The sequence below is a fragment of the Leptonotus elevatus genome, chromosome 3 (genome assembly GCF_054856555.1).
Source record: "Leptonotus elevatus isolate MCC_2025b chromosome 3, RoL_Lele_1.0, whole genome shotgun sequence".
In the NCBI taxonomy this organism is placed as follows: Eukaryota; Metazoa; Chordata; class Actinopteri; order Syngnathiformes; family Syngnathidae; genus Leptonotus; species Leptonotus elevatus.
Genome location: NC_141241.1, coordinates 7,820,964 through 7,845,675, shown reverse-complemented (window position 1 = coordinate 7,845,675; position 24,712 = coordinate 7,820,964). Strand labels below are relative to the sequence as shown.

Sequence of the window (24,712 nt, the reverse complement as noted above, 5' to 3'; positions counted from 1 at the left end):
GCTGTTATTTGGGCTTGGCCTATTTATTTATTTATTTTAAATCGGCTGATTTGTATTTATTATTTTTTGGACGTAAATTTGTATTGTGTATAATGACGTCCCCAAAAATGTTTGATGATGATTTTTCTCTCTGTTGTAGAGTTAAACAAATACTAAATGACAAAGTATTTTAAAACATTCAGATGTTCTGCCTATGCTTCATATCTTGTAAGCATTACAGGACCCAAAAAGATCATTGTATTTGAATGTTTTTTTTTTCTTTTTTTTACAAATCACCCAATTAATCAGTTATCAGAATTTCCTTCTCCCAAATATCAGAATCAGCATCAGGCAAAAAAATCAAAATAAAAAATCCATTATCAGTCAGGCTGTAGTTGTTATATGTTCTAATTAGCAATTAATGTTATTCTCAACAGGCATTGTGAAAGTGGCGTCTTCTGACACTCTCCGAAGCTGGAAATTTGCCAAATTTACTTTGTCCCCGCTTATTCCAGATTGGCTTGTCCTCCCACAACTTTGTGAGAGAGAAAACAGGACACTTGATTCATCTCCACAGACCTTTCTGGTGCTGCCTGTGCCAAGTGCATGTGTTTTTTTTACGTTATATCTCTTTACATATTTATCTGGCATTTCAAAGCATGTCCCAGTTGATGGATAGCCATTTTGTACTTGGCGCCTAATCTTTGATAAAGCTTCTCGCTTTATCAGAGTTACAGTCAAAGTTTAGTAGAAGCAGTTGGCTTCTTCTTTTTTTTTTTAAATACTGTATGTGTTTTAAAATAAAGTGGAAAAACTGTATTGGCATTATTGCGACACGTGAACCGTACATTCGTTAAGCACTCTAGCCTGCGCATGCTAAGGCCGAGCACTCCCTTGACCCAGTACCCGCCACATGTAGGACATTTGCATGAAAGAATCGGGAACCCGATGCCAAAATAAACATCAATTAAAGCCGCCAAACATCAGGAGGGAAAAAAAACAGCTGCAGCTTTGAAACGAGGCGACCAGCAGGCTTCAAACGCTTTTAAAGGCGCCTTTAAAGAGGGACGCCTGACATACACCCAAGGCCGGGCTCAAATTAGCAGGGGCACAAATTACACCGCACACTAATGGAGTGCGGAAAGATGACTTACGTAAATTGGTCCCAACATTTTGCCCGTGACTTAAGTCGAAAGAGAGGCATGCAAAGGGGAAAGGAGAAAAAATAGTGGGATTATATTTAAGACTTTCCTTTTCTCCATTTATTTGTTTTCACGCCTATCTCGACAAAGTGAAAAGGACAAAAAATGAATACTCGTAAAGTGACCATACCTGAAAAATCTACTAGAGTACAGCAACAAAGTACAGTATTTGTGCTTCCAACCACTGGCGTCCGCGTGAGAGCAAGAGAAGAAGAAATGAGGAAAAAAAAAGCTTTGCTCTGATGACTTTGGGGTGGAATCTTCTTTGTAAAACGTTAATCTGCTCTCTACATTGCAGATTACCCGCCGCCCCCGCCTCTGGAAATGTGACTGCTCTCAGACGGTCAAGGTAATTTTGACCCACTTAGGCCCGTCTTTGATCCCAAACCCCCTTTTAACAGATCCACCGCACAAGAAACTGATTTTGTCGCCCCCTCCTCCACCAAACCCGAGACCGCTGCCTCCCCTGCAAAGCCGGCGAGTCGGAGCTAAAGCCGCCTAAGAGCTGCCAGAGTTGCTGACAGCCAGCAGGAGTTGAAAGCATCTTCTAATGCTGACGATCAGTGCGAGCGACTTGCTGCTAATGGCGTGCTCGCCCACTTTTTCTTCCAGGGTTGGAGGGTAGGGGGTGGCATTCTGTCAATTTGCTTCCAGACGGGAGAGTCTTCTTTATTCCTTGACAAGGAAATTATTGAGTTTGCAAATGATCCTGTTTGCTTTCACTTTGCCGCCGACTGCTAGACCTCGTTAGACATCAGCACCGCCTCGTCACCACAAAGATCCTATCCCAGCTGACACGATAGCCAGCAAATCGCAGGACACAAACGACCATTTGGATTCATCGATGAACGAATGAATGAGTTAGAACGTGCAAAGTCCACACAAGAAGGCCTGAGCTGAGATTCAAAACCAGAAATGATCAACTGTGAGGCAGGGGTGCTAAACACTAGTCCACCTTGTTGCCATTTCTCGTCCTCCTCTTTAGGGTCGCAGTTGAGCTGCAGCTGACTATAGACATGAGGCGAGGTACACCCTGGACTGGTCACAGGTAATATATATAGACCAGGGACGGGCACCCCCCCCCCCCCGCCCCCAAAAAAATATATATTAATAATATCTTTAATATTTTCAAACCCAAATAATTCTTCAAAAAATGCTGATATACATTTTGCACAAAATACAGACAGAAATTGGGATAACATTCCTGGAATAAACTGAAAGAAAATAAAAATATTAAATCAGTATTGAAAAAAAACAAACCTATAGTTTTAAGTTGTACCATTCACCACAACAGACATGAAAACTAACAAGATTAAAATAAAATTTAAAAAATCCAAAAATAATAATAGATGCCTGCCCTATCTGTGGTTGATATAATTAACTTTATTTTCAATTCAGTTTCATGTAAAAAAAGAAAAAGAAAAAAAGTTCAAGTACATTTCTCCTCTGGGTCGCATTTGCACATTTGTAGCTCATAAAAAACAATTTGCCGCGCGCCCCACCAATAATTAATTGATTCGTATAGCGCTCCTCATGGCAATTACGCCGCTCCTTCTTCTTCTTCTTCTTCCTTCTGTCTAGGGAGAAATGAAAGCCGGCGCAGACACGCGGCGCATTAATAGCTGGAATTGGTGACGGCGCGCCACGGGAGAGCGCTAGCTTGCAATAGAAAATGTGTTGACAGGTTATTAATGAAGTCCTCGGCCTTGTTATTCTTGTTAGGTAACAGTAAGAAAACAGACAAAGACTAAGGATTGGCCGGGGAACGCTATTCATCGCCACTTTTACAAAAAAAGAAGGGGGGGGGGGTGGAAAACTGTTTTATGCTAATGTCAAGCTTAATTGGCGGTGAGGAAAATTGGCGTAGCGCGGCGAGGAACGACAAGATTAGCCAGAAGAGAAAGAACAAGATAAAGTCTTCAAAAGGCTCGTTTCTGGAGGAATTATAGCTCCCTTTGAACGCCGTCCAAGTTTTAAATGCATTAAAAGGCCTGTTGGCATACATGTAAATGAAGAGCTCCAAAGGATTCACAGTGCACATAGAGAGAGAGGGTGCGAGGATGAAGTGTCGAGAGTCCAGGCTCGGCCTCCTTTTCTTCTTTGTGTCGTTCTCGACACCGCCTCGGGCCAAGTGGCTTAACGGGGATGAAAAGAACAACGGCTCGCAGCTCGTTTGGCACCAGAATCCCTCGCCGGGCCCATCCAAAATTGCCAGTGATGGATCTTTGTACGGTCGCCAGATGAAAGACGGAAGGAGAAGAAAAAAAGAAAGAAAGCCTGTTGAGCACCAACGCGGGACCGAGGACCGACTGGAACGTCTTTGCCATGTCAACAAAGAGCATGGAAAGTGAGGGTTAGGGTGAGCGTGAGTTTGAGGGTAAAGTTTATAGTTAGGGTGACGGTGAGGTGAGGGTTAGGTTAAGGGTAAGGGGAGGGGCATATGCAAACACATTTATTTCACTAACACTTCAAACCCTTTAAGATTTGGGTATGTGAGCACTTTCAATGAAAGTTAGGACTGGAATGAGGGTGATGGTTAGGGTTATGTCGGGCTGAGATGGAGGGTTCGAATCAGATTAGAGTTCATGTTCATTTTATAGTTAGGACTGGGTTTAGGCTAAACGTGCTGCATGGTGTGCAATGGATATTCTATTTTTTTTTTTTCAGCCCGCAAAGCCATTTTCACTTTGGAGCAAGAAAGTTGGTCGGCATTTCTATCATGAGTAGACACACAAGAATGTCTAAAGAAGTCATGCCTAATTGTCTAATTTAATTAAAAGTTGCCATTTTAAGGGTATCCTTCAAAGACAAATTGAAATATTGAAAAGACAGAAGTTCGGCATGGAACGGATTCAGATACACCCCCCCCCCCCCCCCATTAGTTCCTATCTGAAAAATTGTTTTTGTTGAAGAGCTTTTAGGTGCGAGAAAGCACTCATTCTTCAGACTTTGTTCAGTCACTTTGAATCCAAACGAACAGACAGTCTTCTCCCCTTTCATCTCAGCGAGTCCTGCGTCCTACACGCCTGTGAACTTGTGCAGCTTAGCACCGTGAAGGCTATGTGTGTTTTTTCTCCCCCCCCCCCCCCCCCGTCCTGTGAGTGCATTTTTTTTCTACCCTCCCCATCTAACCTTTTGATCTAAATCTTCTTAAGTTTAAACGAAGAACTTCAACCTCTCGAGGATTCACTGCTTTCATGTCGTCTGCGCACGTAAATCCTCTTGAGGGGGGCGCGGTGGCTTGACCACGATGATCAAATTTTGCTCGCTGCTTATTTTCAGACTCTCCCTCGCATTGTTTGGCCACGTTGAAAAAAAAAAAAACACCAACTTGCCGCTGCTTCACTTTTGAGAACGCAATCAAACGTCCATTTTTTTGACAAGTTGTTGTTGGATGTTTGGGTTTGATCTGGAGTTCTACAGTATAGAAGCGAGTCCACAGGCTTTGTAGAGGCCTAATAACGACCTTGTTCATCAGTCAGGTGTGTTGATGGAGGGAGACATGGAAAACAGGCGGGACAGTGACTCTCGAGGACCAGGGTTTCCTACCACTGTTATAGGTTGAAGAATTTTGATTTAAAAAAAAACAGAATTAGTTCAATTTTGGGATGAGACTGTAACATATCGACACTTTCCGGATTCACTATATGTTGGGTTAACTAAAGACTAAATTTGCCTCGACGTGCCCTGCAATGTGCTGGTGACCAGTCCTGGGTGTAGCCAGATTCTCTCACCCAAATGTCAGCTAGGATAAGCTCCAGCTTACCCGGGACCTTAATGAGGACAAGCGCTACTGAAAACCGATTGATGTCTGGCGAAACATTTGCAGATGTTTAAATAGAGCACGTCAGAAAAAAAGACTGCTCGTGTCCATTGCGGCCCGGTTGAAAGCATGTTGTCAACGCGGTCCGGTTTGAGGATCACGCACATTCCAAAGCTTTTGGCTCGGCGGTGCGCTTTCGAAAGCAGTTTTTGATAAGTTTGTGGCGTTCCGCCCTGTGATGTTGTGCCTCGAAGTGATCTGGGACGAACTGGCGCTCCTCCCGCTTGCGAGTAAACAATAATAGGAAACAATATTTGATCACACTGCACATCATAGAGGCTTTTGTGCCAGCCGCAGCACTTCAAAAAATGTGCGATAGCTTTAATTGACACGGACCGTTTCATCTTCAAACCAAGCGTCGACGACGGCAGCGTCGTAATGGCGTGAATAAAACATGACGATCAAAGCCCCCGCTGCCGTCCGTTTGATGGAGGACGACAACGACGGGCGCCATCTTCCCCTCCGCGCCGCCAATTAGCCGACCGATTGCTTTTTATGCTCGGACAAGTGGGACTCAGACAGGCGGGACCGCCGCTCAGACAAGCCCCAGGGATGACTGCTAGAAAAAGCGAGCGCCGTTTCTGAGAAAGCATTGATGTTTTAACGCAAAGGAGAAAATATGTGTCTTTAGGAGAGCCATATTTGGAGGCTAAAATGGAGTACGTTGCTTCATTGCACCAAGCAGTAGAGACCGTGGAGTAAAATTCAGCAGCGTCCACAGCTAAGGCATAATGTGTCCACAAGATGAGTGGAAATTAGCATGTGTATTTATTTAGTCAATTCATGTTGCTTATTCTCATCAATACTAGTGTGACGTTTTCCCATTTAATACACTTTTGTGTAGTATGTAACCATCTCAATCAGACAAGTTGCATCGGTTGTTTAAAAGGACACATAAACACGCATTTAGCGGGGAATGCTGCACGAAATAGGCTCACGTTTGCTATTGTGCGTGTCGTCGCTCGCACATCGTCCGTGTTTCCACTCTTCGTTCATGCGTCCAACATGCTGAAGACATCTGCGGAGCAAAGGCGCTGCCAGCAGACGGGAGACAGGCGACATCAATCACACGCAGCATTCCTGGCGTTGTTGAGAGGCGGCAAAGTGGGAGAAGAAGAAGAAGAAGAAGAAGAAGATTTTTTTTTTTTTTAAATACATTTATTTGCCGCTCTTATTTACATTATTTTCCTAACACACAGCTCGGCAAGAAGAAGAAGAAGGCCAACCTGAGTTAATTGTCAATATTTGGCCTGCTTCATAATAAAATGACCATGACATGCATTGGTTTGTTCACTGGTATGTTAGTGCATTTGTGTGTAGCCTCAAATGTTACAATGATGCTGACATTATATTCAGGAGGTGCAGCAAGAAACAGGTTTGCCGCAGACTGTATAGACTGGATGAAAATAATGCAAAAACGGCATGGTAAGCTAACGTTAGCATGTATGTTTATTTTTGTCATTTCTGACTGCGTATCCAAAATTTACAAAGAAATCACAACTTTATTCACGAAAGGGACTGAGGGCAGTAAGAAAGTGGAGCGCTGCAGTCAAGTGAAAAGCTAATACACAGCTAACAGAGTGAGCTAACATTAGGATTTGTGACTATAATATTGCAACGGCAAAGGGATAAGCCAGCGTTTGCATGTGTCTTTAGTTTTGTCATTTCTAGCCATGTATCCTCAGAAGTTACAATGACGCTGCAATTTTATTTAGCAAGAGACTGAGAGTTATTCAGCAAAGTGGATACTGTGGCTGTAATATACTTCAGAAACGGCATGGCTAAGCTAACTTTAGCATCTGCGTCACCCCCGCCCCCAAATGTTACAATGATGCTACAATTTTCAAAGAAAACTGAGGGCAGCAAGGCACAGCAACGGGGTAAGCTAGGATTAGCATGTTGACATTAGCATGTCACCCCAGTGGTACAAACCTTTAATGGTTCCAAAAATATTTTCCTTATCCAAACGGTTACTATCGGCTCTTTCCTCCATGGATCGGTGAAACGAAGTATCAGGTTCATCAACAGTCCAAGCATTAGTTCTTCCATTTTTTGTGCTCCTTTTGAATATTCCGCACAGTGGGAGAAGACGTATTACCCAGCTCACCAAGCAGGGAGCGTCTTTAACAAGGTAATAGCATCAGTTACGTTACATGCTAACAGTAGGGGGCCGCATGACACCCGTCGAGGCGGAGTCGGGAGGCTTTGCTCGGGGTGTGGCGTTTTCAAGAAATCGGGAGTAACCTCTTTCACCAGAGATGCCATAAAAATAGATCCATCACGTTCATGGTAAAAGAAGAGCTGAAGGGTCCGGTATTATACTCAGAATTCTCTGAATGTACATGGCTATAAACACGTTAGCATTACTACAACCTGTTAGCGCTCCGGTTGCAGTATTACAGCTTCCAATTTGCTCGCTCTGCTCAGTTTCTCGGCGTCCTCATTAATTTTTTGAATATATATTTTTTTCCGTCATGGCAACAATTTGACTCAAATAAATGCACACACAGTAAGCGCACCCTTCGAGTGCAGCGGTCCACTGTCTCACTGCCCTCAGTCTCTTCATGGATAAAACCCGTCTCCTTATATCTAAAAAGCAATTACAGTAAGCGCTCCACGTTCCGAACGAGTGTGTTCAGCGCGCCATGTTTTTCTGAGCTTCCGGTGGTGGAGGTGGTGATTTCCACAAGCCCACATTGAATAAATAAAGACAGAAAGGGAGGTTCAAACAGATATCAGGAGCCCCCTGCTGGGGCTTTACAGCGACACTAACGCTCCCGGTGGACTCTCCAAAGGCGTCCATTGAATGCCAGATCCACTAAATATGGACTTTGAGTCCAATATGTCTTCAAAAGGGGCTAAAAGGGCTCATTATGTGGGCTCGGCTCTTTCAAGACTATTAGAAAGAGAGACGTTAGTCATGGCTGCTTATCTCGCAACCTTACGAGCGAGCGGATTAAAAGATCAAAGGCTGCCTTCGCTTTTAATTTTATAGAAAATGTAAGCTCCTGTTTTTTTTCCCTCGGATGTGCCTTGGACTACGATGTATGCAAAATTCAAAAATTCATTTGATCCAAGTGTTCACGTGATCCAGAAGTGTGATCCTTTGAGTCATGAGATAGCTTACTAAAATAATGTACAGTGTAAGAAAAATATTCTTAAAAGTTGATTTTAAAAATGCGCAATCATAAGTAAAAGGATCGTTTTTAACGTGGACTTACACACTTGGGGCTAACTTCACTATATTGGCAGCTTATTCCAATTGTGTGCAGCATAACAGCGAAATGCTGCTTCACCATGTTTTCTTTGAACTCATTGTGCCATAAGCGGCTCACATGTACTTTGTGCTCACTTTTTTCCCAACTCTGGGCTCAAAAAGTAGTCACCTCACAGTAGATGGATTTCAGATAACAGCGGTTCATTTCACTTATGGGACTAGCTCATTTCAACAAGACAAGAAAAAAGGTTGGAAATGCCTGTATTTTTAAAATTGTTTTATCTTAGCAGTATTTTGTCAAAAGCAAATCGCAGACATGTTACTAAGACATCAGGTAGTCTTTGCCTCTTTAGCTCATTTGCTCCCAAAAACTTATAAATAGCTTCTATTTCAAATATGACCACGCGCCCAAAGACGTATTTATAGTTAATTTTGTTTTTTTGTTTTTTATGCTAGAGCTTTGATCCAGCCTCTGAACTCAAGAGAATGGTTGAAGCAATGGCGGTTATTACAAAAACGGCCAGCAGGTGGCAGCAGAGTATAAGAGATCAAGCAGGGCCATGTTGCAACAAGCTCTTTTCCCCAGCGTTTTGTGAATTATGATGAAACTTAAATGTTTTAAGTGTCCCAAAGATGTATTTATAAGTTGTTTTTAGTTTTTTTTTAATGCAAGAGCATACAGAAGGCTTTGATGCAGCCTCTCAAGAAATGGTAGTAATTTAAAAAAGGGCCAGCAGGTGGCATCAGAGTATAAGAGATCAACCAGGGCCATGTTGAAAAAAACTAATTTAACCACAGTTCTAAACAGATTTATGAATAACGATTTAACTTAGCTATATTCTAATGCTGATTGCTGCAAAACGGAAACAGATAGAAACATACTTTTTTCTTGATGAAAGAAGAGACTCTTATCTTTCTTTTGGTAGGTTCCATGTTTTTATAGCAATAGAACACAATATTCTGTGGGCCTTGCAAAATCAGTCAAAATCCAGTATGTTTCGCCGGGAGCGAAGGGGGTTGCTTCAGTGAAAATGTCTGGGAGTGAATAAGTGCACCAAAGCTCAACGATTTTGTCAGTTTTGCACGCTAAATAAAACATACGTGTGCGTGAATGTCAGCACATAGCAGCAGTGCTTCTCTTGTCTGCAGCTCTCCCGCTTCACTATTCAAATGTTCGTTTTTGATGTCGGCTCTTTAACAAGTCTCGTCTCGAAAACGCTGACGGTCGCCAGAAAACGACGACGACGCCTCCCCGTCGCGGGGACGCTGTTTGGATTGTCGAGTGTCAACAATCAAAGTGCTCCTCCAGCAAGTCTTTTTGCTCCCTTTCAGCCATTTTTTTTTTTCATGACACTTTTGAAATACCGTAACGTTTCTCCGTCGGATGCTGTGCTCAATCGTCAGCGCTGATGCAACTGCAACATGAATGCAGCACTGAGATCGGTCGATCTAGCAAAGGGGTAGTCAAATAATATCAGAGGACCACAAATACTTTTTTCAACCAGTAATAAGTCCATTTATCGAAGTCAATTCCCGTAAAAGCTCCGACACTCCCTTCTCCCACTCTGTCGTGTTGAAAACAATCGCTGCTGCGCAACGTGCATAATACATCTATACTTCATTGCAGGTGTACCTAATGTTGTGTCCATCAGACAAAGAACTGGAGCATTAGCACCATCAAAAGTGTGAATGTTCCACATGGATGAAGACTGTAACAGTGAGTGTTGACAGCTTGGCGATCTCCGGTGGCGGCGGGTAACGAACGGAGAGGGGGCGCACCACTTTACAGTTGGGCTGGTTCAGTGGAGCGAGAGTGGATCTGTCACAGACTGCACAGCCCCCAATCAGAGCTGAGGGATTTGTTAGCCGCTATATTATAAGCAGAGCACTCTTCGTTTCGACACCTTTGCCCCCCTTTTTTTTTTTTTCCTTGACAAGCCACTGGACTGTGCAGGCCTGTCAACACTGTTGGTGGTGCGTGTGTTTTTTTTTCATTTAACTAGAATCTGCATCACAATGTGGCTAGAATAGTAAATCCTTGTTGTGGCGGGAGCGGCGTGCTGAATTAGCAATATGTTGCTGATTTTTGTATTTTATTAGGGTACAAAGATTTTTGGTGCCAGTCGGAGCTCCGATTTTAACATATACAAGTCGTACCTGAGTATCAATCGCAGGAGCAGCCAAATTGTGGAAAAAGTGTGACATACAGTCTGAAAAATATGTTAATTTTGAAGGAATGATTTTGCGATATTGCAAGAAAAAGTCAATTTAAAGGGATACTTGACTCATTGAGGCATTTTTAAAAAGGTAGTATTTTGTCTACATTATTTTACATGTGCAATTAATACCTTTAAAACAAATTTTTCCTTGTGCTGTTGACTGAAGATGACATCAACTGTGCTAACGACTAATTATGGCTCAGTTTTCTGACCAAACCTAGTAAACAGGTGAGCCGTGATTTGTCGTTATCTACTTCCTCAGCACGTGATGTCATCTTCAGTTGACAGCAAGTGGAAAAATTTGTTACTAAAGGTATTAATTGTAAATTTCTGGATAAAATATTAACTTTTTTTACTGCTGAAAATAGCTCAATGAGTCAAATATCCCCCTTTGAAGGGAAAATGCGGAATTTGACCCAATACAAATTAGTGATATTAAAAGAAAAAAAATCATAATTGTGCAACCAAGTTATGACTTTTGATGAGCTACTTTGATATTACTTGCAAAATTACAAAACACACACACACGCACACACACACAACCACACACACACACACACTTTTATGAGCACTTTATCACTAATGTTGTTATGACCAGAAAACCTCATAAGGAGAAGAAAATTATAATTTGACATGAAAATGTTGCGAGAGAAAAAAAAGTACTAACGTGACAAGAATAATATTATGATGTTACAAGAAAAAAAAAGTGAGGGCATTTAATGGCTGGCTGTCATGGTTAGGAAGCCTTATTGAGGTTTGTGCGTGTGTGTGTGTGTGTGTGTGTGCAGGTTTATATCACATCATGGGGATTTTACTATCATTGTGGGGACATGTGTCCTTGCGGGGACATTTTGGTGGTCCCCATGAGTCCAAACCTCGTTTTGAGGGTAAAAACTTGGTTTTAGAGTTTAGGTTTGAATTGGATTTTGGTTAAGGTTAGGGTAAGTGTCTAGGAAATGCGCAATGTCAATGAGATGTCCCCATTAGAAATGTAAATCCAACATGTGCGCACTTTCTCTCATTCAATCACTGTAATGTATATATTTCCCTTTTATCATGTTGTATATATACGACATCATGCTCTACTTTTTGTAATGTATTATTCTGTTTCTGGAGACTCAATTATCACTCAGGGTTCCTTAAAATGAGGCAGGCGTCATGTCACACACAACAGGGAGATGCTCCCGTGTGTGTGCGTGTGTGCGCGTGTGCGTGCGTGCGTGCGTGCGTTAAGACCAGGGATTTCTGACAATCACAGCCTCGATTCTCCTCCCGAGCATTTGAAGACAGATGGGGGGCTTGGGGGGCGGCGTTCAAAGCGGGAGAGTGAGCGCAAGTGACGACGGTTCGTCAGATCCTTTCGCGTTTGAAAAGTTGATTCGAGAGCAGAAGAAAGCCGTAATGAAAAAAGTAAGGGGTCCAAACGTGCTGCATGTTAAAAAAAAAAAAAACACACACAAAAAACACTCACCTCCTTTAGAGTAGCACACCCTCCTTCCTTCTATGTTCTCCCAAAGAAACAATGTCAGACTTTAGTAATCATTCCATAGGGCGATACTGAAAATAAAAACAACAAAACATTTTAGACTGATAAGAAATACATTTAAATATTACAGAATTAAGATGTAATGGGGTAGATGCCACGGACTTCCGACTTCCGGGTTTTACTTATCAGTGCCGTTTCCGGCTACTGCTGGCCGCGTTCCAACACTCGCACCCCCACCCCTGCGCCCCCGCTCATCGGCGGGAGGGCGTCTCGGCTATCTGAAATGATTCCGATACTGAGACAGACACTACACACTTGCAGCCTCGCACCCGTCGACGGGAACTCGCAACCGAGGGGCACAAAGGCGGAAGCGCAAGTACTGGGACGCGGCCCGCACGTCGCAAACCGGAAACGGAAACAAAGTTGATGGGTGAAAACCCGGAAGTCTGAAGTCCCGCCTCCTCCGTGGCATATAGTCCATTTGGAGCGAAAACAATGATACAACTCAAGTTCTCTGTAATTTTTGCTTTTATTTTGGAGTCATTGTTTCCTCTCGTTTTTAGAAGCTTTACTTCCTTCCCTCACGTCTCTTCGTTATAGTGATTGGCTCCACCCGTGTCCCATCCCTTGGGTATAAAAAGTCAGTTTGTGGCTCGCCTTCTCCTTTGTCAAATTGTATTCTATCCTACCCATCTTGAACCCAGAACGGGGTTTTTTCCCTCCAGTTTTTTTGCTGTGATCTTTGTCTCTAGTATTCACTTTGTTCTTACTTTTCTTGTATTGGTTTTCTAGTTTTATATCCCTGTTAAGCAATAACTCTTTTGGGAAATCTGTGAATTGTTATTTTGGGTCCCTTTTGTTCTTTATGAAATTGACTCTTTTCATATTCCAATTTTGTTCTCATCACTTTATGACTCCATTGTCGTAACACAACTTATTTGTTATGTTACAACTTAATTCTCAAAACATATTTTGACAACTAAACCAAAAAAAAGCCTTCTGTGAGCCTGCAAGCATCAACACAACCTCCCCGCTGGCCAAAATAAAAGGAGCCATGCAACATGGGAGGAAGCGGTACATCAGCACAACGGGATGACGATAATTGTCCCGTTTGGTCCGAGCGAGGCCCGGTCGGCGGGTGAAGCTCAATTACCGGCGGCCATTATTGTCCTGTGCTTGTGGCGTGCAGGAATGGCATTACAAAAGGTGCGACTGGACAAAAGCGGAGGTGGGAGTCCCCGTCACGCTGCTTTTTGCCATCAGCCCTGACAGATGGCGTCTGAGGTCGCGGCAATGAGCGTCTTCAAAGGGCCTGGGTAATGTGATGCTGCATCACTGCCACATAAACACATACACACACTCGACAAAGTATAAAATAAAAAAATAAAACATCAGGTAGGCTTGCTTGTTTGGCTTCTCGGCCTTTGGGGAAATCTAGTGATAAATGTTCCTTTTATCGCTGCTCAAAAAGAACATGTTTAAAGCTCTGCGCCCACGTTGACTTATTTTATGAGACATCTTCCTGTTTTTAACCAGTTTTATTCTGTGCGTGTGAATCTTGATGCAAAAGTTGTGCATTAGTTACTACAGTGGACAGCTATTAAAAATAAAAAAATAAAAATTACAGTATTTGTATGCACAAGTGTAAATATTAGGCACTAGAGTCGTGATTACATCCAAACTCTCTCCTGAGGGTCTAGCAACTATACTACAGATCAATGTCAAATCTCCCCTTTATCTCCAAAATTCTTGGAAAAAAAGGTTGAGTGTATTCACATGTCAACAGTCACACATATGCCACATACTATGTGGAATCTGAATCAAAGGGTGTGGAAATAGTGTGCCATCAAAGTTACTTTTTGAGAAAGGAGATAGCAGGAGGAAGAAGATGAGGAGGGAGGAGGTGTCACTTCAAACCCTCACATGAAAAGGAATGAATAATTGTATGCGCTGTTGTTGTTTTTTTGGTGCTTACGATTGGGATCGGCGCAGTCGGGAAGCTTTGATTACACCCAGCCTTCCTGAAGTCGTGAGTCCACTGCTCCCCTCCCAGGAATCCCTCATTCCTGTTCAAAATGGTAAAAATGTGGAGAGATGGCAAAAAATCCAAAGTATGCTTTCTGAGAGGTAGAAACATCAGTCCAAACTTCAGACAGTGTTAATTTTGAATAGTCTACTGTAGGGACTGATGCACTTTGATATCAAATGTCACCTACAGTCATGGGGGAAAAAAATATTAGACCACCCTTTGTCACCTTTCATCACATTATAATGCTGGCTCCAAAAATATGTATTCATTTAACCCCTACTCCTCAAGACCTAACCCTTAACAGAAAAACTTTGCTCATTCGTATCTACACCCCTTCCTAAGCAGAAGTGGGGGGTTAGTTAGGATTAGGGGGCTTGGGTATAAATTTGGGGTTAATGAAACAAACAAACACACAAACGCCTATCCGATACTAGAACCTAACATCCTCACAGTTGTCGGATAGAAGCAGTTGTCCAACATCAGGAGCCTTCCTCCTCATTTGAAGACTCTGGTGGCACACGAAGCCGATTCAACATTGTTGTGGCAAACGAAAGAAGAAGTATTTCTAGAGTCATTCCGCTCCCTACTGGCGACAAAAGACTTCACTTACCAGCGCAATCCCACCGCCTCGCCTCTAAGTGGCGCCCGAGGGCAAACAACAGCTTCAGCGCTTCCGTCGAATGTCGCCGGTGGTGACGAAAGTGCCTGAAAAAAAATACAAACAATGGGAAAGAAACACAAGAAACATAAGTCGGATAAGCACGCTTATGAAGGTATTTAATCAACCTATACATTTATCGCCGAAGGACTCATAAACTGTTTTGTTTTTACGTTGAAGTTTAAATGCTTGTTGTACAGACGCGACGGCATCTTCACCGAGGACTTAGCTTCGATGCTAGTAATATCACCGCTAAACTGTCTCTTAAATGACCACGTTTGTGGTATGATACTAAATGTAATGTGGAAAAGTCGACTTAAGATAAAAAACTTTCCAGTGTATACCTCATTATTCCCTTTACACGTTTGCAGCTGTCACTAGACTGTTGTCGCTACCAGATAGCTGAGCGAGTGAGCGTTAGCATTTCATAATGTGGTTTGCCGTTAGTTCGCTAGTTAGCTAGTTAGCAGTTAGTTAGCATGTGTGAATGGTTAGCGTTAGCAAGTCTTTGGTTGTCGTTGTTAGGTATTGCTAAGTATGTTTACATACCTTGACAAAAGGGACACTTTTCTATGTGAAATTCCATACGTTCATATGTTATTTTGAATGGCATTTTATGCAAGTAAAAAAAAAAAGTATATACGTTTTTTGAAGCTTGTTTGGTATCAGGAGGAAGAAATAAAATGCTAGAATGCAAACCTCTTTTGGAGTAAATTTATTTTTGTTGGAGGGGAAAAATCTTGAGATTTTATTTTCAAGCCATATTGCCCAACACTTACATGATTTTCACATTTGTTTTTGCAGAATATGTAGAGAGACCGCTCAAGCTGGTCTTAAAGGTATCTGGCAATGAGGTGACCACGGGGAGCTCCAGCCGGGACACTTTTTATGATGACCAGTCACCGGACTGTGATAAGGCCAAAGACAAGAAGAAGAAAAAAAAGAAGGACAAAGATAGGAACTGTGGCACACCCGATAGTGACAAAGGAAAGAAGAAGGTAATGAAGATTCTGTTCCTTGGTGATTTTAACTGATTGATTGATTGATTGGCGTTGTTACTGTAGGTGATCAAAAAGAAGAAGGGCCGAGAAGTGGATGCAGAAGACGAACGGGAAAACTGCAGGACTCCCATTCGATCGGAGCTGGATAAACTGGAAGGTATCCTCAAAAGACAAAACTTCTTTCCTAGATAATATATTGATTTTTTTTTTTTACATCTTCAGCAGAGAAACAACAAACCCCCCTACAAGAAGCGCTCAACCAGCTCATCAGACAACTCCAAAGGTATGCCACCATTGTTATGATTATTGGTCACAATTACAACAGCACCTTAACCTACGAGTGCACAAAATTGGGAGTTTTTTAAGTTGTCTTTTTTTTTTGCTTTGTGTTTCAAACAAAAATTTAAATTATAAGCAAGCTTCAGATAGAAGATAAGCTGCCGCTCAAGTGAAGTGGAAAAATATGGCGCAGGAACAGTACTGTAATACCCTCGCATGTGGGCAAGGAGAGCCACCATCGCTGATACTTTCAGCCATTTATTAGCCCTGAGCTGGTAACCAACCATTTGCAATGCTGTTTGTCTTTATTTAAAACATGTAATGAAAAATTATAGAGTCTAGAAGCGATTTCAATTTATTCAATAGGAATTGTCGATTTGACATATGAGTAAAGTGGGTTATGAGCTTGGTCATGGAACGAATGAAGCCAAAGTAACCACGTTATTTATCATGCCATGTGCTTGTTGTCGTGGACAGGAAAGACCCCAGTTCGTTTTTCACCTTCCCCGTGACAGACTTGATCGCTCCGGGCTACTCGGTCATCATCAAGCAACCCATGGACTTCAGCACCATGAAAGACAAAGTCAAGAAACAATGCTACACTTCTTTGGATGAGCTCAAGGTAGGAATATTTGTGAGCTATATTAAATATAAAGTATTGCAATCTTTTTTTTTTCCCCCTTACATTTCATGTTCGAAAGCCTTTTTCCAAATGGATACATTTTCTTATGCATATAACATACTAAAATGACAGCTTGAAAAACAGCTTTGAGATGTTTGTGAAATTGAGATTACGAATGTTGAAGACATTTTTTTTCACGCTTTTCATGTTTTTGTTCAAATCGGATTCAGAATTTCTGGGCAACAGCTTTTGATTGGAAAACATTTCTTACATCCCAAAAATTACCACATTTTCCATGACAACATTTCCCAAGGATAATTTGTAAAAATGTAACATTCAATTTAACAAAAAACATTTTCAGATTAAAATATAAATAAAAACCTAATTTTAGTCCTTTGAGCTTTCACATGCGATTTATTGCAGTTGTTATTGCTGTCATCGTAGATTGACTTCAGGACAATGTGCGAGAACGCAATGGTGTACAACAAGCCCGAAACCATCTACCACAAAGCCGCTCGCAAGCTGCTGCACTCGGGCATGAAGATCCTCAGCAAGGTACATGAAGCAGATCCACCACACTGGGGCAGCAGAGCGCTTTTCATACCATTCCTCCACCTACAGGAGCGTCTGGAGAGCCTGAAGCAGAGCATTGAGTTCATGTCCGGTCTGGATCCGTCTGACAAGGCCGCCGGGAAGTGCCTGCAACAGGGGCTGGCCTACCTGGTGACCAAAAGAGAAGCCAGCACAGAGGGCAGCGAGCGCTCGCAGACGCCCGGCACGCCCAGGTTCCCTTCAATCGTTACTACCACTTTTCTCTTGCCTCTTACCTTTCAACACTCAGCATCTGCCATCAAGTTTTTTTTTCTTTCTTCTGATGCCCCCTTTTAAATGCTCTTACGTGAAGCCGCAGGCGGAGAACGCTAGGAATGTTTTTCAGCGTGTCTGGTCTTGTTCTGTGACGTCTTTGTGTGCGTCTTTGTCATGCTGACTCCCACTAAAATCACATGTGACGTCAAGTAGTGATCGAAACGCCGCCAGAAGTGCAGAAACATCTTGCCTACAAAGAAACACACAATTTAGAAAGTTTTAGCGCGTCCACGGAATGAACAGAAATTGTTTAGCCGCTACAACAAAAGCACGTCAGCGAATGCAGGTTGCTAGCATGCTAGCTATTCGCATAGAACTGCAGAAATAGCTCTTGTTTAAGTGTCACCCGTATTTACAACACGTGTTGTTACGAACATGCTAGCTGTTAGCACTTTAGATGTTTTCATTGTTCCCACTGCAACAAAAGATGTCCTGATGATGCACATTATACTCGGAGCAGACTGAAGGATAGCACAGCAAACTGAAGCCTCTTTTGTTGCCTTTCATTTTCCGGCAGACCTGACAAGGACGGCAAGGAAGAAGAGGCTGAGAAAGAGCTCGAGGAAATCCGCAAGGTCATCGAGGAGTCCGGGGGGAAACTGTCCAACAGAGTGCTGCAGTGCGACGTGAGCAAACATGTCCGACGAGGCAACGACTTGCCTTGGTGGAGGTCTACCTTCATAGTTTGATTTTTGATTGATTTTTTTCTCCCTAGTTGGAGTTTAGCAGGCAGAAGCAGTCTGATGGCTCCACCACTCTTGCTTTTGTCAACCCAGCTGATCCGTCAGTAGGAGGTAAACTAGAAGACACATTTGCAAGATATGGAGGATGCTCAAATCCCATTGCAGCGCCCTCATTTGCACACAAACGTGTTTTAACACTCAAAAGCAAAACTCTGCCGATTGCTTCCACAGAGGCGGGCTACTGCTCCGTCAAGTTGGGCATGATGTCCACCCGCCTGCACAGCGGCGTCAACTGCCTGCAGGGCTTCCGCGAGGACAAGAGGAACCACATCACTCCAGGTACCCCCCAAAAAAAAAAACACGCTCACTCGAGAGATTGAGTTTTCCTCTGACACAATGTCCTCCTCAAGTGACCTACATGAACTACGGGCCGTTCACGTCCTACGCGCCCGCTTACGACTCCAGCTTCTCCAACGTGAGCAAGGACGACTCGGACCTCATCTACAGCCTCTACGGGGACGAGTCCAGCCTACAGGGCTCGGACAGGTCTGTTTGTGTATCACAACGACCGTATGCGACTCGGGAAGCTTGCAGTAATATTTGTGGTTTGGTTTTTGTAGACGTTTCGTAAAAGCATTAGCATTGCCACATAAGTGCTATTTGTTAGCATTAGGCTATCTGCACTTGAAGGCTAAATGTTGTGGTTGTTTTGAGTACACAGTATGTAATTCTCCTTTGTTTAATGTTTGACAGTAAACTTAAACTTGGACTAGTATTAAATTATGAATATTTTATTCCAGCCAGCAAACGCAAGTTGATGCTTCATGTGAATAATGAGTGCAAAGTGACTTCACTTCTAACTTGCTTCACACAAGTAATGACTTGCTTGATTTAGCCAGACTTGCATGAAACTTGAAAGTGAAGACGTGCGACTTACTCCCACCTCTTATTCCATAGTTATCATAATCATTTTTTAATCAATACATGTGGTCGGCAGCTTGTCCGAGTTCCTGTCCAAGTCCGACGAGTACGTGTACAAAATGGCCGACAACCTTCTGGATGCCATGACGAACGGCGAACATTCGAAAAAGCTGAAGGAGACTCAACCGGTAAGGTGTTTTTTTATTTTAATTTTATTTTTAACACAATGTCATTATTATTGTAACACAACAGGAACTTGATTGTGTTTGTGCGCCCAGCAGGTGGCGGAGCTTTCGCGAGAGGACAAAGCTGACGCAGAGGTGAGTCAAGTGTGTGTGTGTGTGTGTTGGATTCAGAGGGTCCGCACACCTGTTTGCCGCCTCTCACATTCCAGCGCAAAATGTCAGTGAAAGTAGGGGGGGGGGGGTCGATCCTCACCAGCTTGTGACGTTTGCAAGTCAAAGCGCATGTTCTCTAGAGCAGCTGTGTCAACATGGCGGCCGCTCACTGTGATCCGAATGGAAACATCTTCAAAACACGACCAGCCGAGACCCCGGAGGGGAGTTTAGTGTTTTCATTTGCCGCCTGCTGAATGGCCCCTCGCAGCGCGCACACACACACTTAGTCTGTCTTGTTTGCCATTCTTGGCCTCCTTCCAGTTCGCTCTCATCCCCTCGGCTCGCCAGCCACAGCTTTATTACACGGACGGTATACGTTTCCGCCAGCAGGATTGCTTATAAGATCTCGTCCGGTTATGGCGAGTCAGCAAATTTCACTGCTATGCTGTCAGAACTCAAATGTTTAGTCCCACATGAAACGCTGATTTTTCCAACCCGTCTCTCTCTCTCTCTCGCCTTTAGGCAGTCCAACCAGACGCTTTGGGCTGCAGTAAAGTGGAGCCTCTTGATGCTGAGGAGCTCTCTGGAGGTATAAGAAGCCATCAACACAAGAGACATTACTCTAACAGACATGATGTACCGTATTGAGGATCAATAACATTGATCGGGTGTTGTCGTGGCAGCAGACGTGCAGCAGAAACTGGACGAGACCACGCGGCTCCTGCGGGATCTGCACGAGGTGCAGAGGGAACGTCTGAGTGCCAAACAGCCGCCCAACATGATTTGCCTGATGGCACCCAGCACCAAGGAGCTGGAGCTGGGTAAAAAAAAAAAAAAAAAGAATTTCTGGACTATAAGCTAAATTGTATTGGGCGTGGCAAAATTTGTGTTTTAACTTAAAAAAAAATTTAACGCACAATTAATGACCGCCCCTTACTTGGAAAGCCTGTACTGGGGGAATTATTATTTAGCAATAATAAATTTAATAATAATGCATATCAAGTTGTATTTTAGAATTTTAAAAATTTGCAGAATTTCTTAAGTTACTTCATTTTAAAGATTAGATGGCTCTTAATATGAAAAGAAAAATGCACTGAACTGTCACCAATGTCTTACAATTGCAATGATGCCATCTAGTGGCAGAAAATGACCAACAAATTAATCTCACATTTGTTTACAGTACAGTACGTTTTGAATTTTAACTCAATTTTATGAATTATGAAATTACTAGAAGATACAGCCATATTTCTATTAGTTTAACATATTTTCCACTTTTATGTTAGAGTATGAAAACTTACAAAAAAAACCATTTAGAACAGATATAAAATTTGCAATTAATCATGAGTTAACTATTGAAGTCATGCTATTAATGACGATTTAAAAAAAAAAGCCCGACACCTTTAATATTTGTATTTCTTAACATGCTTTGAACCCTGCGGCTTGTAAAAATAAATAAATCCTGTTTTTGTACATCTGCTTGCAGCTGAGAAAGTGACATCCAACCTGGCCGAGCTGACGGGTCGAGTGGCGCCGCGTGACATCAGCAGCATTTGGGCCATCAGGAAGGCCATGGGTATCGTTCTCCCTCCAGAGCCCCTCATCGACCTCACCACGGGTGAATACTTTCATCTCATTTCATATTAACTTTCATTGTATTTGATCAGTAATCATTTGAGAACATAAACCACATTGTGCTCCCCTTCTAAATATGATCAAGATTGAATAATCAGTATTCAGTCGGAAACTCACCAAAATGTCCTTGTTGCGTTTCAGTGCGGGAGATGGCTGAACCCATGGACACCACGCCGAGCTGTCAGGATGCACCGACCATAACTGCTGTTTCATAACTTTAAACATTTTTTTTGTACAAAAAAAAATCCCCATTGTGTGAGATTGAATAAACTTTTTTTTTTTAATGAACAAACCATACATCCATTGTGAATAATTTATTTAGAACATTTTGTTCACACGGGAAAAAAAAAAACAGACAACTATACAACAGTGTTAATCATAATATCCACACATTTGAAAACAAGATGGTGGTTGGAGTAAGGCCACGAGATGAATGCTCCAGCGTCGGTCCTGCTCGAGAAACGACACGCCTCACAAGTAAGCAAGTAGCAGGCATGATGACAACAATCCGGACACATGATTACATGCTTGTCAACAACACAGCTATACAGATTGTCCCATTAAAAATACACGCAAAACATGACCCCCCCCGCCGCCGAACCACAACACGTGTCTTGCTCATTACACAGTAACAAAGCCGACAAAATGATCCACAAACCGAATCAATTTTTTTCATCGGACACAAAATGTCTACAAAATTGGTTTAGTACAATACATTTTCTTTCATGGTCATTAAAGTACAAAAGTCCTCCATAGGCCATAATACAGTTTCTCAAGGTATGTGTCTCTTTTGGGGGTCCACAACATGAATCCCCCAAAATCAGCCCTACAACATCAAGTTTACCAATTGACACGAAGTTTGGGTGGACAGAATTTGATGAAGATTTGACATGAAAAAGTCTGTACCGGAGTAACAATAATTGACAAAAAAAGGGCCCCTTCCCTTTTATCATCCATCCATTTTCTATAGCACTTATTCCATTAACCCTATTCTGGGTTGTGGGATGCTGGAGCCCATCTAAGACAAACTTTGGGCAAAAAGTCAGACTACAACAACCTGGATTGGTTGCTCGTCATTCACAGGGCGCATAAAGAGACAGACAAGCATTTACGTTCACAACTGAACCCACGCGGCCAGCACGGAAGTCAGACAAATGAATCACTACATTCTGGAACCTAAATCACTTCTTTTTTTCTTTTTTTTTGCAGGGGGACTCTTGAACATAAACTCATTTCACCCCCCATTATCAACAAAAAACATGATGTTATAAAGATCTAGATATAAAATCAAAGTCGGATGTTTTTTTGTGTAAAGGTTCTGTTTTGTCCATTTCCGGTTCCATCCCGAGCTCATCCAGCGCAGTTCGACTCTATTTCCTCATAGCCGTTGATAGAGAGAGTTGTGATTGGTCAACTGCTGGTCACATGACATACGGACGCCATGTTGTTGCGAGTCGGCCAAACTCTCTATCAACGACTGTGTACTTCCAGTATTTGCAGCACCACCGCAGGACAACCGCGGTATTACAGTCCCTTCCCTGTGCAGCGCAAACACTTACCTCATGCGTGCAAGCAAGCGTTGCATTTTTCTCGCAATCTCAGCTGAGTCCCATGCCTTGCTGCTTGTTGGTGTCCGTGCACACGAAAAAAGTCTTGAGCTCGCCTTTGCCTTTCACGCTGATGAAGCCGCGGCACTCGCATGAGTAGCCCAACTTGTGCAGCACGTCCGACGTCTCTTCCGTCACCTGGCGGGCGACACGCGCAACATTCACTTAGAATGTGGCTTTTTTTCTTTTTTTTTTCTTTGGCTTGACTCTTGGACGTACTTGTATCTTTCCCAGCTCGCCGGTGCTCTCCATTCTGCTCGCCACGTTGACCGTGTTGCCCCAGATGTCGTACTGAGGCTTCCTGGCGCCGATCACTCCGGCGATCACGGGACCGTGGTTAATACCTGCGGGAAGAACGAAGACAACTTTCAAATGATGACTTTTCCAGGCAGTGTGAAATGGTGATAAATCAAGTGCGGAATTGTTAAGTGCTGAGGAAATTTGGCAGCGGGGAAGTCACGGGAGCTTCGCGTTGCCAAGTAAGATGACATAAGCTTTCCCATCCGTCCTCACTCGCAAAGGGTTGAATGTTTGTTTGAGCGCACACTCACTCACCCACGCGCAGCCTGAAGTTGTTGAAGGAATGTCGGTTGATGCCGTCCAACTTGCCGACAAGCGCCACGGCAAACTCCACCATGATGCCGATCTGAGCCTGCTGACGCTCCCGGTCCTGGACGCACACACACACACGCCGTTCGTTTTTGGTCCACTGAGATGATGAGTGCAGCTAAAATGTTGTGGAAAATGTCTCGCAAAAGTCAAATATGGATTGCATAGGCTTAAGAATTCTGACAAGTGGAGGTGACAGTGCACCAGTAGATGTAAAGCGCTACTGGGTGACGCAATTGCTTCCTGATTACTATAACTGTTTCATACATTTATTTATAATTGTAATTTAAAAATAAATCATATATTTTCTTCGATTTTACCCTTTATTTTTTAATTTGTATTCGTTCTTTATTTTTGTAATAATTTTCTATTATTTTAATCATTTTTGTTACTTGTATTTACTTGTTTTGTTCTTATTAATTTTTCCTTTATATCTTTTTTTAAAAAATTCAATATGTTCGTTTTTCTTATTTATATTTGTGGCCATTTTTTCAAATTCTTCTTCTTAATTTCTCCTTTCTATAGTATTTTTCAATTGTTTCAGACTTTTACTTTTATTCATTTTAAATGTATTTTATTTTGTATTTTCTGTCTTATATTTCTCATTTTTCTTTGCCTTTTTGTATTCATTCCTATTTTTTAATCCGTTTAATTCTGTCCTCAGATTTTATATTTATATATATATATTTGTATATTTAATTTTTTATTAAATTTTTTCTCATTTTTACTTTTGAATTCCTTGAAATCAAAATGTTATTTTATGCAATTAAATCTTGCTTTGGGCGGCACGGTGGGGGACTGTTTAGCACGTCCGCCTCCCAGTCCAAAGGACGTGAGATCGAGTCCGGGCTTCCTGGGTGGAGTTTGCATGTTCTCCCCGTGCTTGTGTGGGTTTTCATCCCCGTTCTTTGTGGAAAACACATGTTGAATGTTTATTAGAATTTTTTTTAAATTTTTGGGGGGGCCGTCAAAAAGAGCAATAAAAGTAATTTCAATGGGCATCAATTATACGAAGATTTTCGCTATTGGCGGTCCGGCGCACTCCCTATCCATACACGTTGTCGTGTTTCACTCTACACGGGTAACACCCGGCAAAGGAACCGCGTTCCATATGCAACGGTTCCTTCAAGCGCCCTCTTCAGCCAGCCCACCTGATTGTTCTCCTGACCAAGCGTCCCGCTGAGGCCGGCCGCCGCCATGTACGTGCTGCCGATGGTCTTGATCTTCTCCACGCCGCTGAACTTGGGCTTGGACAGCAGCTGCGGGGACAACAGCGCCGTCATCCAGTCATGTGACGATTCAACCGCGCGGAAGCAAAAGAAGCGGCGGGATGCCAACCTCGTCGAAGTCTGCGATGATCTCGTTGAGGAGCCTCAGGCACTCCAGGCCCTCCTTGTTGATGTCGCATTCCGTGTAGAACTCCTTGAAGTCGGGCACCGAGGCGAACATCACGCACACGCAGTCGTACGACTTGTAGTAGAGATCCTGTTGGAGGGGGAGATTTCCATAGAACGCAATCAGACATTTGCATAATTACAAA

At 42.7% G+C, this 24,712-nt stretch overlaps 3 protein-coding genes across 15 annotated transcripts in view; 1 reads left to right on the top strand and 2 right to left on the bottom strand.

The window, feature by feature from the left end:
- The window catches only part of nkd1 (NKD inhibitor of WNT signaling pathway 1), a 59,154-nt gene extending 44,619 nt beyond the window's left edge, over positions 1-14,535 (bottom strand). Inside the window, exons 1-3 of the mRNA XM_086070590.1 lie at positions 14,406-14,535; positions 13,902-13,992; positions 11,912-11,997 (exon numbers count right to left, since the gene is read on the bottom strand). The gene's annotated coding sequence lies outside the window, so the exon portion shown is untranslated. The remainder of the gene's footprint in view (positions 1-11,911; positions 11,998-13,901; positions 13,993-14,405) is intronic.
- Positions 14,536-14,604: 69 nt separating this feature from the next.
- On the top strand, positions 14,605-21,253 carry brd7 (bromodomain containing 7). Of its 5 annotated transcripts, none has more exons than XM_086070588.1 (17): positions 14,605-14,728; positions 15,418-15,611; positions 15,678-15,771; positions 15,840-15,897; positions 16,371-16,515; positions 16,960-17,070; positions 17,137-17,300; positions 17,900-18,008; positions 18,098-18,176; positions 18,297-18,404; positions 18,476-18,611; positions 19,063-19,174; positions 19,265-19,306; positions 19,847-19,913; positions 20,008-20,145; positions 20,808-20,939; positions 21,098-21,253. In XM_086070588.1, the coding sequence occupies exons 1-17, from the start codon at positions 14,680-14,682 to the stop codon at positions 21,169-21,171; spliced, it is 1,812 nt and encodes a 603-aa protein (XP_085926714.1). In that variant the 5' UTR covers positions 14,605-14,679; the 3' UTR covers positions 21,172-21,253. The 5 variants fall into 5 exon arrangements, with proteins under 5 accessions (XP_085926714.1, XP_085926715.1, XP_085926713.1 ...); XM_086070589.1 differs by having other exon boundaries at positions 15,837-15,897; positions 19,268-19,306; positions 20,011-20,145; XM_086070587.1 differs by having other exon boundaries at positions 15,837-15,897; positions 19,268-19,306.
- Positions 21,254-21,255: 2 nt separating this feature from the next.
- The window catches only part of adcy7 (adenylate cyclase 7), a 41,725-nt gene continuing 38,268 nt past the window's right edge, over positions 21,256-24,712 (bottom strand). For all 9 annotated transcript variants that reach the window (XM_086070577.1, XM_086070578.1, XM_086070576.1 and 6 more), the window contains 5 exons: positions 24,511-24,657; positions 24,324-24,431; positions 23,119-23,233; positions 22,783-22,907; positions 21,256-22,701 (listed from right to left, as the gene is read on the bottom strand). In XM_086070577.1, coding sequence (XP_085926703.1) covers positions 22,555-22,701; positions 22,783-22,907; positions 23,119-23,233; positions 24,324-24,431; positions 24,511-24,657 — 642 coding nt within the window. In that variant the 3' untranslated portion in view covers positions 21,256-22,554. The remainder of the gene's footprint in view (positions 22,702-22,782; positions 22,908-23,118; positions 23,234-24,323; positions 24,432-24,510; positions 24,658-24,712) is intronic.